General features: G+C 40.4%; 1 protein-coding gene across 2 annotated transcripts; it reads left to right on the top strand.

Annotated features, from left to right (window-relative positions):
* The first annotated feature begins 253 nt into the window (after window positions 1-253).
* COX5A (cytochrome c oxidase subunit 5A) lies at window positions 254-10,557 on the top strand. Of its 2 annotated transcripts, none has more exons than XR_010659125.1 (5): window positions 254-459; window positions 5,157-5,273; window positions 7,051-7,172; window positions 8,506-8,670; window positions 10,392-10,557. XR_010659125.1 is itself a non-coding variant. In XM_065906529.1 (5 exons), exons 1-4 carry the CDS (start codon window positions 354-356, stop codon window positions 8,617-8,619), a joined length of 459 nt encoding a protein of 152 aa, XP_065762601.1. In that variant the 5' UTR covers window positions 255-353; the 3' UTR covers window positions 8,620-8,628; window positions 10,392-10,557. The 2 variants fall into 2 exon arrangements, 1 of the variants encoding a protein (XP_065762601.1); XM_065906529.1 differs by having other exon boundaries at window positions 255-459; window positions 8,506-8,628.
* The last annotated feature ends 451 nt before the right edge of the window (window positions 10,558-11,008 follow it).

Raw genomic sequence — 11,008 nt, forward strand, 5'->3', positions numbered from 1 at the left:
CATGTTGAGGGGCAGGAGTCGTCTCCCGAGCCGGTTCTGAACCGCGCTACTGTCTACTGACGGCTCTTCCCCTTCCTTCTATTCCTTGCTCCACAATGGCCGCTGCAGTCCAAGGGACAAGAGAACCGTGGGGAAGCGGCGCCGAAATAGTTTGTCCTTAGCGCGCCGCCGTAGCCCGCCGGTGGCTGCGTGAGGCCCTCTTTCCGCCAAGGCGCGAGCGCCGCAGTGGGCGGACCCTCATGCTCCGCCCACCGTGCGTCGGTGCGTGAGTCCGGCCCCCACGAGCTCCCGAGCGGTCGTGGGCTCACACCCGGCTTCTCTTCAGCCTTAACCTGTGCGCCGCCATCGCCGTCATGCTAGGCGCCGCTGTCCGCCGCTGCTCTGTAGCTGCAGCCGCAGTCGCCCGGGCCAGCCCTCGAGGCCTCCTGCACCCCACTCCGGCCCCCGGTCCCGCCGCCGGTAAGGCTCCCGCCTGCCGCTGTCCGCGCCCGCGTGTCCTTGCGGTGACCTGGGCCCCCGCCGCCACGCGATGGCAGGCTCTCCCAGAGGCCTAGCTCCTGCCTTGCGGGCCGGCGGCCGAACCTGGTGACCGCTGGCCGTTCTCGCCGTCGCCTCGAGTTGTGGAGGACTCGAGGGCGCGCCCCCGGGGCCCCCCTCGGCGCGACTTCCTGGTGCGGGCACCGCCGACCGATCAAATGTGGACCTGCTGTGGGCGCCAAGGAGGGGGCGCAGCGCACCTCCCGCGCCCACCGGACCCCTTCGGTCCCCAGGCCGTGACCGTGCCCCGGCGCTGACCCTGCGGCCACCTGACTAGGAGTGGCCACCGCCGGCCTGCAGCGCTTCGGCGAAGGTGACATTGAGCTCAGGGTAGGGGCGGGGGTGATCCCTCCGGGGTCCCCGGCCCCGCCGCCTCTAGCGTCTTCCAAGAACACGTTATACTTCTGTGTGCAACAGTTATAGTCTTTTCATCAGACCCATCTCGGTTAGCGTTTTGGGGTCACTTAACCAGACAACTGGTATTTTTAGAGACTGCCGTGCCACGTTCTAATTCTTTCACTTTTACGATAGATCGACGTGTGTGGTTATTTCCTGAGGCCTGGAAGAGGGACTGACTTGATAGATCTTATGATAAGACTCTTATTTCGAAAATTGGCTATCACAAACCCAGAAATAGGGGGTTCTGCAAATAGGGGGAAGCTTTATGTTTTTGCTTCCGGTTAGAAGCCTGATTGCGGAGTATAAGATGTTCTGCTGATTCCTGTCTCTTGTTCTGCCTTCCGGTTATGTCTGTTCCTGGAGACTATGTGTCTAGCACTTTTAATTATTTTAACTGCACTTTGATTTTGGCCCATGATGGTAGTATATGCTACATTATGAAATTTGGCCCCTAAGCAGGAATATTTAAGCGGACGAACTCAAACTCTTGCTAATGTTAGACAAAGTGATTTATCTCCTAATCATTCTAGTCGCCCTCTTAAGCATAATTCATATACAAAAAACTTTATTTTAGGTGTTGTCACATAAACCTAAATATTTGCCGCAAGGAGGCAGTCATGGTTACATTCATGTCAACTACTTTCTAGCTGTGTGACCTTGGACATGTTAGTTAAACCCTAAGACTCAGTTGCCCAAGTCTAAAATTGGGATACTATTTAATAGTTGTGAGGTTTAAATGAGATAATGTCAACTCTCAGCACCTTTCCTGGTACAAATGCTTGAAACATATTTATTTTTATAGTGCCTTTCATTTTTGCATATTAAAGTTGAGGTTTATTATCATTATGAGACTGAAGAGATTTCATGCAATTAAAAGTCAGAAAGGCTTAAGATTCTTGGATGAGGCTATCCAAGGTCTAATGAAAGAGCTCTGGAGGGGTTAACCTGGGGAGCTTCAAGTTTGCTGTAAATAAATAGCAACCCAGACTTCCTATTTTGTCCCACTTTGAGCCTCCACCTACCTCCACCTTGTAACAAAATTGTTTTCCAATAACTACTGAATTAGATAATTAAATATTTTGAATAATTGCTAGATTCTCCAGCCAACCCTTAAAAGTTACAGAGTCCTCACCCCTATTCCTTACCCTGATAGGCTATGAAAAGGTGGGAGGAGTTACTGCTTTCTCTTTCTTGGTGGAGGGCTAAATTTAAGTAGCATTTTTTATTACCTTCCAACCTTTTCTGCACCACTCCCACATTTATAGATTTCCAGCCTTTGGGCCCTTAAACCTTGTACTTCTGAGCTTGTTTATGTACCCTTTGCATTAGTCAGTTCTTTCCATTGTGCCTTAGAATCACCACCACCAAAATGCCTGTTCTTTGAGCTTTGTCGGAGCTGTTTAGTTTCTGAAGGGAATTAATGAGCCACTTAATTTTTCTAAATATGTTTGCTTTAAAAAAAAAAAAACAACTTGCTTAACGGAATGCCAAAAAGCAGTGTTAGAAATAGATTTTTAGATTGTAGCCCTAGAAATGTCCCAGTTTTTTTTTTTACAGATGCTTCCCTTTTTCTACTCTGGAACCTTTATATAAAAACACCAAGTAATTGTTTTCCAAAATAGTTTACCATATAAGCCTAAAACTAGGTGGAAATGCTGTACATAGGGGTGGTGTGAGGGATATAATTTACCTAAAAATCAGAATGTTAAGCATGTCCATAACTAGAATAGATCCTGCTTTACCTATGACTGGAATAAGGAATATAATGTAAACCATTGGGAGAGTGCATTTTCCTCAACCTGGGTTCTGTGTGTGTTCCCAGTGCTTGCTTGGTTTTCTAAATAGCTGTCTCAGGCACTGTTTTTGTTTTTTAATCCCAGTTTGTAATTTGGGACTCTCAGAGGAAGGTAAACAAATCATTGAAGGTGATCCATTGATCTCCCTGCCTAGGATTTGCATTTGTTGGTCATCTTTTTCACACTTAGAAAACAAACCCACAGTCATCTAGTGAAATCCATGCCCAGCAGTGAGCAAAAGAAATTCGTTATCACGAAACAATTTACTGGATGATTGGGAAGGTACACTTAATAGTTGCCTCTAGGGAGAGAATTATATACTTCATTTTTCTTGAGTAAATACTTAGAACTGGAATTACTGTGTTTGGTAGGTGTATATTTAACTTGATAAGGAACTGCTTAACAGTTTATACTTCATTTATATACTTGCACTTTATTCAGCTAAGGATAACTGTAGTTTTTGAAAAAGATGGTTTACAAATTTGGGGTGATGGTGGGCTGAAAGGTTGTTTTTGATATGCTGCTGCTGCGGCTACTAAGTCGATTCAGTCCTGTCCGACTCTGTGCGACCCCATAGACGGCAGCCCACCAGGCTCCCCCGTCCCTGGAATTCTCCAGGCAAGAACACCGGAGTGGATTGCCATTTCCTTCTCCAGTGCATGAAAGTGAAAAGTGAAAGTGAAGTCGCTCAGTCGTGTCTACTCTTAGGGACCCCATGGACTGCAGCCCACCAGGCTCCTCTGTTCATGGGATTTTCAGGCAAGAGAACTGGAGTGGGGTGCCATTGCCTTCTCCCTTTTGATATGTTAACCCTTTAAAATAACTAGAAATTAATACCAAGCTCTTATAATTAGAGGTGCAATTTGAAGAATGTTTTATTTCTTTGAATTATGATTTCTATAAATAGATCAATTAAGACACTTCTAGATAAGGATTAATTTAAAGCTACATTGAGTACATACTACAAGGTTACTAAGCCCTAGACAAAACGTTAACGTGGCTTTCATTTTTAATTATACTCTGCTAAGGTAGTGGTATCTGCATTTTACAGATAAGGAATATAAAACCTGAGTTAATTAACAACAAGAAAGTGAAGAGCCTAGAAGTATCTGACCACTAGGCTCTACTGCTTCCTAAAACCCAAAGGTAAAAATTCCTTCTCCCACCTCCTGCCCCATTCAGAGGCTATTCAGAAGGAATTTAGATTACTTAACTCCCAATTCACTGTCCAGTTACAAGCAGAAACTGAAAATGAAAGGGTTTTCATATGGTACTGAAAAGGGTATATTGATTGGGAGCAGACTGCTAAGGGTGTCCTGTTTTCTTGATAGTGTTATGTTTAAAAATCCCACTTCTTAGAAATCTAATAAAACTTTTTTTCATTAAGTGTAAGTGAACTTTTTTTTTTTTAATCGTTAGCTGCCCTGGGTCTTCATTACTTCTAGTGATCTTTTTCTAGTTGTGTGAGTGGGGGCTATTCTTCACTTATGGTGCATGTGCTTATCATTGTGGTGACTTTTTAAATTATGAAAATATATGTTAGAAATTTGCTTAATAACTAGAATGGAGGGAATTCCCTGGCAGTCCAGTGGTTAGGGCTCTGTGATTCCACTGAAGGGGGCACAGGTTCCTCCCTGATCTGGAAACTAAGACCCCACATGCCACATGGCACAGCCAAAAAAACAGACTGGACATCATTTTACTTCTTGGCCGTGCAACTTAAGGGATCTTAGTTCCCCAGTCAGGGTTTGAACCCAGGCCCTGGGCAGTTGAAGCACAAAGCATTGGACCACCAGGGCATTCCCAAGAATAAACATTATTTTAAATTAGGAATTAATGCTGTTTATCATAAAAATGTATAAAGAAAATTTCTCTTTCCAAAGATAACCACTGTTAACAGTTACACACCAGCATTACACATAAGTGAGAAAAGCATAAACATACATCTGTAGTACTTTTTGTTTGACTTTTCTATGCTTGATAATTTTTGTGTGTGTGTGTGGCTGTGCTGGGTCTTAGTTGCAGTATGCAGGATCTTCATTACAGCATGCGGGTTCTTAGTTGAGGCAAGTGGGATCTAGTTCCCTGACCAGGGATCGAACCCAGGCCCCCTGCACTGGGAGCTCAGAGCCTTAACCACTGGACCACCGAGGAAGTCCCTCTGTGCTTAGTTTTTTAAGATGTTTTTTCAAATCAGTACATAAGATTTGTTTCATTTGACCTGTTGAATAATTTTTCTACCATGACATGCATAGCTGATTCAACACCTAAGGCATTGAGTGAATGTAATACCACTGAACTGTACATTTAGAAATGGTTAAGATAGTAGACTTTGTATTATATTTTAAGATACACCTAAAAAAGGAAAAAACCAGTCAAGTCCTACTTCTCTACATTGAAGTTACTGTTCTTCCTTCCCTGTAGCTGTCCAGTCACTTCGCTGCTACTCGCATGGGTCACATGAGACAGACGAGGAGTTTGATGCTCGCTGGGTGACATACTTCAATAAGCCAGATATTGATGCTTGGGAGTTGCGTAAAGGTAATTGGAATACAGGCATATGTGTCTATTCTAATACAGAATTATGAACTGCTTTGCAGTCTTCCACTATTCTGTTAAGAGTAACTACAGTTAACCCTTGAAAAACTTGGGGGTTAAGAACATTGACGCCCACTTACACATAGAAAATCCATATACAACTTTACAGTTGGCCCTCCTGATCCACAGTTCTGTGTCCAAGGTTCTCCATATTATGGATTCAGATCATGTAGTATTTATGAAAAAAATATGTGTGTAAGTGGACACATAGAGTTCAAACCCATGTTCGAGGGTCAGCTATATTTTGAAAACATGTATCGTGTAGACTGGGTACTGTCATGCATCTTGCAATTAGGAAAGTTTATAGTTTCCAGAGTAAGTGTTTCCTGTAAGGCAGGGTTTTGAAGGAGGCACGATTGATGTTTTGGGCCAGACAGTTCTTGGTTGCAGGGGCTGTCCTTTGCATTGTAGGATGTTTAGCAGCATCCTTGGTTTCTACCCACTAGATGCTGAAACCCCCATAAACCCCCCATTGTGACAACCAGAAATGTCTCCTGAGGGAATCATCCCTGCTATAGAGATAGGCCAAGGTGAGCAAGATTTAGCAATTGTGTAGCTTTTAATAAATAGATAATTTGTTTAAGTAGTCATTTGGTTTTCTTCCCCTCTTGGTAATAGTTTGGGATTTTTGTTATTTTTATTATCGGTTATGATTTATCTGTCTTGCTCTGAGTAAGTGTCCTATCAGAGTAAGCTAGAATTTGTTTATCCTAAATTGGTAAATGTGCATTTAACATGAGTAAGTAGCATCAATAATAACCAAGCTAGTAGACTGATAGATAATTTTAAGTGTAGGCGGTTTATCTCAGATGAAGAATTCATTCTCTCACTGTATTCTAGCATTGCAGTCACTGGTGTCCTTTGTATTAATATTTTAAAATTAATAAAAGCCAGAAACCTAAGTCCTTCATACTTCTCCAGAGGTATGTAATGACTCCATTTTGCTGCAACTAGGGAAATTCTTATTGGATAATCTTGAGTAGAAGTAATGAAAAGAACAGTTTTGCATTCCCATTAAGAGAATCTTAAATTTTATGATGTGTCATTTTGCGCAGAGCCAAAAGTAATCATGCCCAGTATTTTCTGGTTGAATGTTTATGACTCTGCACTAATGCTTCTCTATATCACCTTAAAGTCCTCATTTGGGCTTCATTACTTTCTCCTTAAGCATTTCCCTGGTTGTTTTTAGATTATTTTTTCAGTCAGATCTATTTTAAAGCAGTCAAAGTACATACATTGTATGTGAGTTGAAAATGATCGTCCTGTTTGAAAAGAAGCCAGCTAATTTTGAAAATAATGTTTGCATTTAAGATCACTCTCAAGGTTTTTATTTTTTTGGTTGTACTACATGGCTTGTAGGATCTTTCTTCTCCAATCAAGAATCAAACCCAGGCCCTGGCAGTGGAAATGCCAAGTTCTAACCATTGGACCACCAGGGAATTCCCAGTTATTTCATTTTAGAGATAATAGAGGCCCAGGGACTTACTTGGTGGTCCATTGGTTAAGACTCCACGCTTCCACTGCAAGAGGCATAGGTTCGATCCATGGAAGGGAAGTTCTGCGTGCCATATGGTAGAGCCAAAAAAGAAAAAAAAAGAATAGTAGATCAAACAGACAAGATCACATGTCTATGGTTCAATAAAAAAAAATGTAGATAACTAAATTGTAGTTTAAGTGAGGAAATTCCAGATTGATATGACCCCTCTTTTTAATTTGACAGGGATGAACACACTTGTTGGCTATGACCTGGTTCCAGAACCCAAAATCATTGATGCTGCTTTGCGGGCATGCAGACGTTTAAATGATTTTGCTAGTGCAGTTCGCATCCTAGAGGTTGTTAAGGTCAGTGAAATAACAATGCTAAAGTTGTTCTGGAAGTAGGTGGACTATTGCTTAGGTATTAGCATATTCTGTATTTTTGAATTTGTTAAAAATACCTGAAATTAGTTTTTATATAGTTAGAGGGAATGTACATTGTAGTTATAGTCTCTTTGGAGAGTACTTGGGAGCATTTATTCAGGAGTTTATTTTATTAGGATTTCAGCAATCCCATTTGAGAATTTATCTTAAGGAAATAATTAAGAATTGCTGTTTATCTTTGTGCTGCTTGTGATATGAAATTAAGTGTCCCCAGTGGCTTCTTAAAATGGGACTTCCCAGAGGAAAGTGAAAGTGAAGTTGCTCAGTCGTGTCCGACTCTTTGTGACCCCACAGACTAGCCTACCAGGCTCCATCCGTCCATGGGATTTTCCAGGCAAGAGTACTGGAGTGGGTTGCCATTTCCTTCTCAGAGGATCTTCCCGACCCAGGGATCGAACCCGGGTGTACCCGCATTGTAGGCAGACACTTTACCGTCTGAGCCACCAGGGAAGCCTAAAGATATATACTTTCCTCTTATTTGATTTTAGTTTTTTAAATTTTTCTATAATGAACAACTTAATGCATTGAATTTTAAATAAGAATTTTATAACTTAAAAAATACACTTAAGGAGACCTAGAATTTGTTAGAATAATAATATAATAATTTGACACTGTCTTAGTCTATTTGACCTTCTAATATTTGTCTCTGAAGAATGTTGTGACAATATAGGTGTAATTGTATATTATGGTAAGTATTCCTTAAAGCTCTCTTGCCTTGGAAATAAGTATTCTCTACGTGTAGCTCTCCATGAAAAGACTTTTATATTCTATAGAAAAGAAATGCAAGGTCTGTAAGAGAGAAAGTATGACAATACTTTATCTAAAATGGGTAAGATAATTAAGGGTTCTGTGGGCTATCAATCCATTCAGCACCAGTAGTTAATTCAGTTAGGGTCTCAAATTGAGGCAAATTAAGAAACTTTTTTCATGTTAACTTAATTATTCCTGTTGCCTGCTGGGCACATTTAATTGCCATCACAAAATTCTGTCATCACCACCTTCTTTTCCAGTAACTCAAGGCTTTAAAATGTTTTTTCCCCCTGGATTTAGTAGTCTTAGTCTCCAGGTGTCTTAACAGACTACCTTGAATAGTGCCTATGTAAGTTGCTCTCTCTTTTGAATGAATATGTTAACTTAAAAGTAGGTGACTTGTATTCTGTGCTACTAGCCTCTGCATATGGCTGAAAGCATTTTCAGCTTCATTTTGTTGATAGAGACAGCTTTTCGGAGCTAATTGTATTTTCTTTGCCATCAGGACAAAGCAGGACCTCATAAGGAAATCTACCCCTATGTCATCCAGGAACTTAGACCAACTTTGAATGAACTGGGAATCTCCACTCCAGAGGAATTGGGCCTCGACAAAGTGTAAACCCCATGGGTAAGGTATACCTGAATAAGGAGAGAAAGGATCCAGGGAGGGGTGAGTAAGTGGCATTACAGTATTCTCAGAGAAAGACCTTTTCATGACTTTGTTAGAAGCTGTGAGCTTAGAGAGTACCTGTGATGATTAAAGAGCTAGAATTGTTGTTTCTAGTTGTTGTAATTGTTCTTTTATTGGTGTAAAGGCAAGTTAAAAAACCTTACTTTAAAATCTATATAACATAAAATATTTCAAGGGTAAAGAATAGCATAGGGAATAAATGTAACCATACCCAAATTTTGAAATATTATTTTTGCCATATTTGCTTTAGTTTCTCCCTCTCCCCCAAGAAATGAGAGGTTTCACATAGAGTTGAAGCCCTCTCTGTGCCTTTTTCCTAATTCCAGCTCTTTAACCTCTCCTCAATTAAGGTAATCTACTCCATATCAGGTATTCATCATGCATGCTTTTATACATCTTTATTTTTAACGGCAGAGTTTTATTAATTTGATGCTTCTGTTTTTGTATGCCCAAGTTGAAATATAATATGTAATATTCATTGATAATACAAACCTGATACCTTGTGGAAAATTCAGACTAGGTAATAAAACCAGCCACAAGATTGCCGGGTAGTGAGCAGTATGCAGAAAATGCTTTGTAAAACAGAAAAAAATACATAAGTAATAACTCTTTGTTTATTTTATTTAACAAACACATATAGTGTATATAACTCTTACTATGTGTGAGGTACTGTTTTATGTGCTTTATAAACTCATTTAATCCTCATGAACAGTCCTGTGAAGTACTTACTATTATTACACTTATTCCCATTTTACTATTTTACTGATGAGGAAAACGAGGCACCTTGTCCAAAGTCATACAACTAGTAGAGGAACCCACATTTAAACCATGGCAGTGTGGCTCCAGAGTCCATTGTTTTTACTATGCCACACATCCTTTGTACGCATTGCAGTACTAAAGCATTTACTAAGGCCATAGTCTTATTTCTCAGAGGTAAATAATGAGGCTTAAATAGAAGGTTTGCTTCCTAAGAGTAAAAAGAAGATTATTTTTAAAAGGTAGGACTAAGCTATCTTACAAAAGTTTCAATAAAGGTGGACCCAAAATTATTTAAAGAGCTAGTATCAGATCCTCACAAGATAAAGAACCAGTGAGCATGGTTAGGATACCATTAGTGAACACCTAATTTCACACCTGATTTCACACTCTAAAAATCTTAAACTCAAAGAATACCTACATTCAATTTTTCTACCACAAACTGAGCAGAAAATGTCTGAAGTTTTGAATTCAATTTTGAGATCTCTTTTTATAGCTTGCTTTGAAAGAAGAATCTTAATTTTATCTTTGTCCATCTCTGTATCACCACCGTCTCTTCTTCCTCCCTGAAGCCAAATAGCAAGTCTTTGTGAAATGTGAAGGCTTTCATTTATCAAGTATTATTCCAAGGAGTCCAGAAGATCTTTGTTATATAGGATATTTTCTAACTGCAGGAACACTATATTTCTTTTACTTAAAAATTCTTAAAGAGGGCAGCTCCCTAGTACTTTTCTGATTAGAAAAGAATACTACCTCAATAATTACCAGGTGGATAACAACAAAAAAAGCCAAATAGCTAGTATCTGGTATGTTGATTTCAGGCAGGATTAAGAAAGAGCAGAAGAGACTACATAGAGAGTTCCTTGGGCTGTTGCTCTAGAGGTTATTTTTAGTAAGAGTTCTGTCTTTATTTCCCAGCTAATTTTTCATGTTTTCTTTTACAGATGGGCTTCCCAAGGACTTATTGATAATGCTACTTGATTGTAAACAGTCACCTGGAAATACTGATGATACAATATTACCTTATTCGAACAAGTTTTCCTTTGTTGAGTACCAAACCATGTAATGTAACTTGGACTTTAATAAAAGGGAAATGAGTTTGAACTGAAATTAGGTATTTCATGTGTTTGCATTGAAAGGCAAGGGGGGAAAACTACTATAGGGTCATTGGTTTCACTGTTTGGTTGCCACATTATGTGCTAAGAGAACTGCTTCAGTTCTCTGGAAACCATCCAGCATGAGTCAGCTACATTCACTTATTTGGGTGCACTTGCTGGTAAATTAGCTAAATTTTTTTTTTAAGTAATTTTATATAGAATTTTTTAAAAAATTATTTATTTGGGTGTTCAAGGCCTTCGTTGCTGTGTGCAGGGTTTCTCTAGTTGCAGCAAGCAGAGGCTTTTCTCTTGTGCAGCTCAGGCTTTAGGAGCTTCGGTGTTAGGTGTTCCAGCCTTGGGCGCTCAGGCCTTAGTAGTTGCAGCGTGCTGGCTCAGTGGTTGTGGTGCATGGGCTTAACTGCCCCGCACAAGTGGGGTCGTCCCAGACCAGGGGTCGAACCTGT

Source organism: Muntiacus reevesi, chromosome 15 (genome assembly GCF_963930625.1).
Source record: "Muntiacus reevesi chromosome 15, mMunRee1.1, whole genome shotgun sequence".
NCBI lineage: Eukaryota > Metazoa > Chordata > Mammalia > Artiodactyla > Cervidae > Muntiacus > Muntiacus reevesi.

Coding starts and splice junctions, on each gene's coding strand:
- COX5A (XM_065906529.1), top strand. CDS start 354: ATGCTAGGCGCCGCTGTCCGCCGCTGCTCTGTAGCTGCAGCCGCAGTC. Junction 460..5,156: donor GGCCCCCGGTCCCGCCGCCG/GTAAGGCTCCCG, acceptor CCTTCCCTGTAG/CTGTCCAGTCACTTCGCTGC. Junction 5,274..7,050: donor TGCTTGGGAGTTGCGTAAAG/GTAATTGGAATA, acceptor TTAATTTGACAG/GGATGAACACACTTGTTGGC.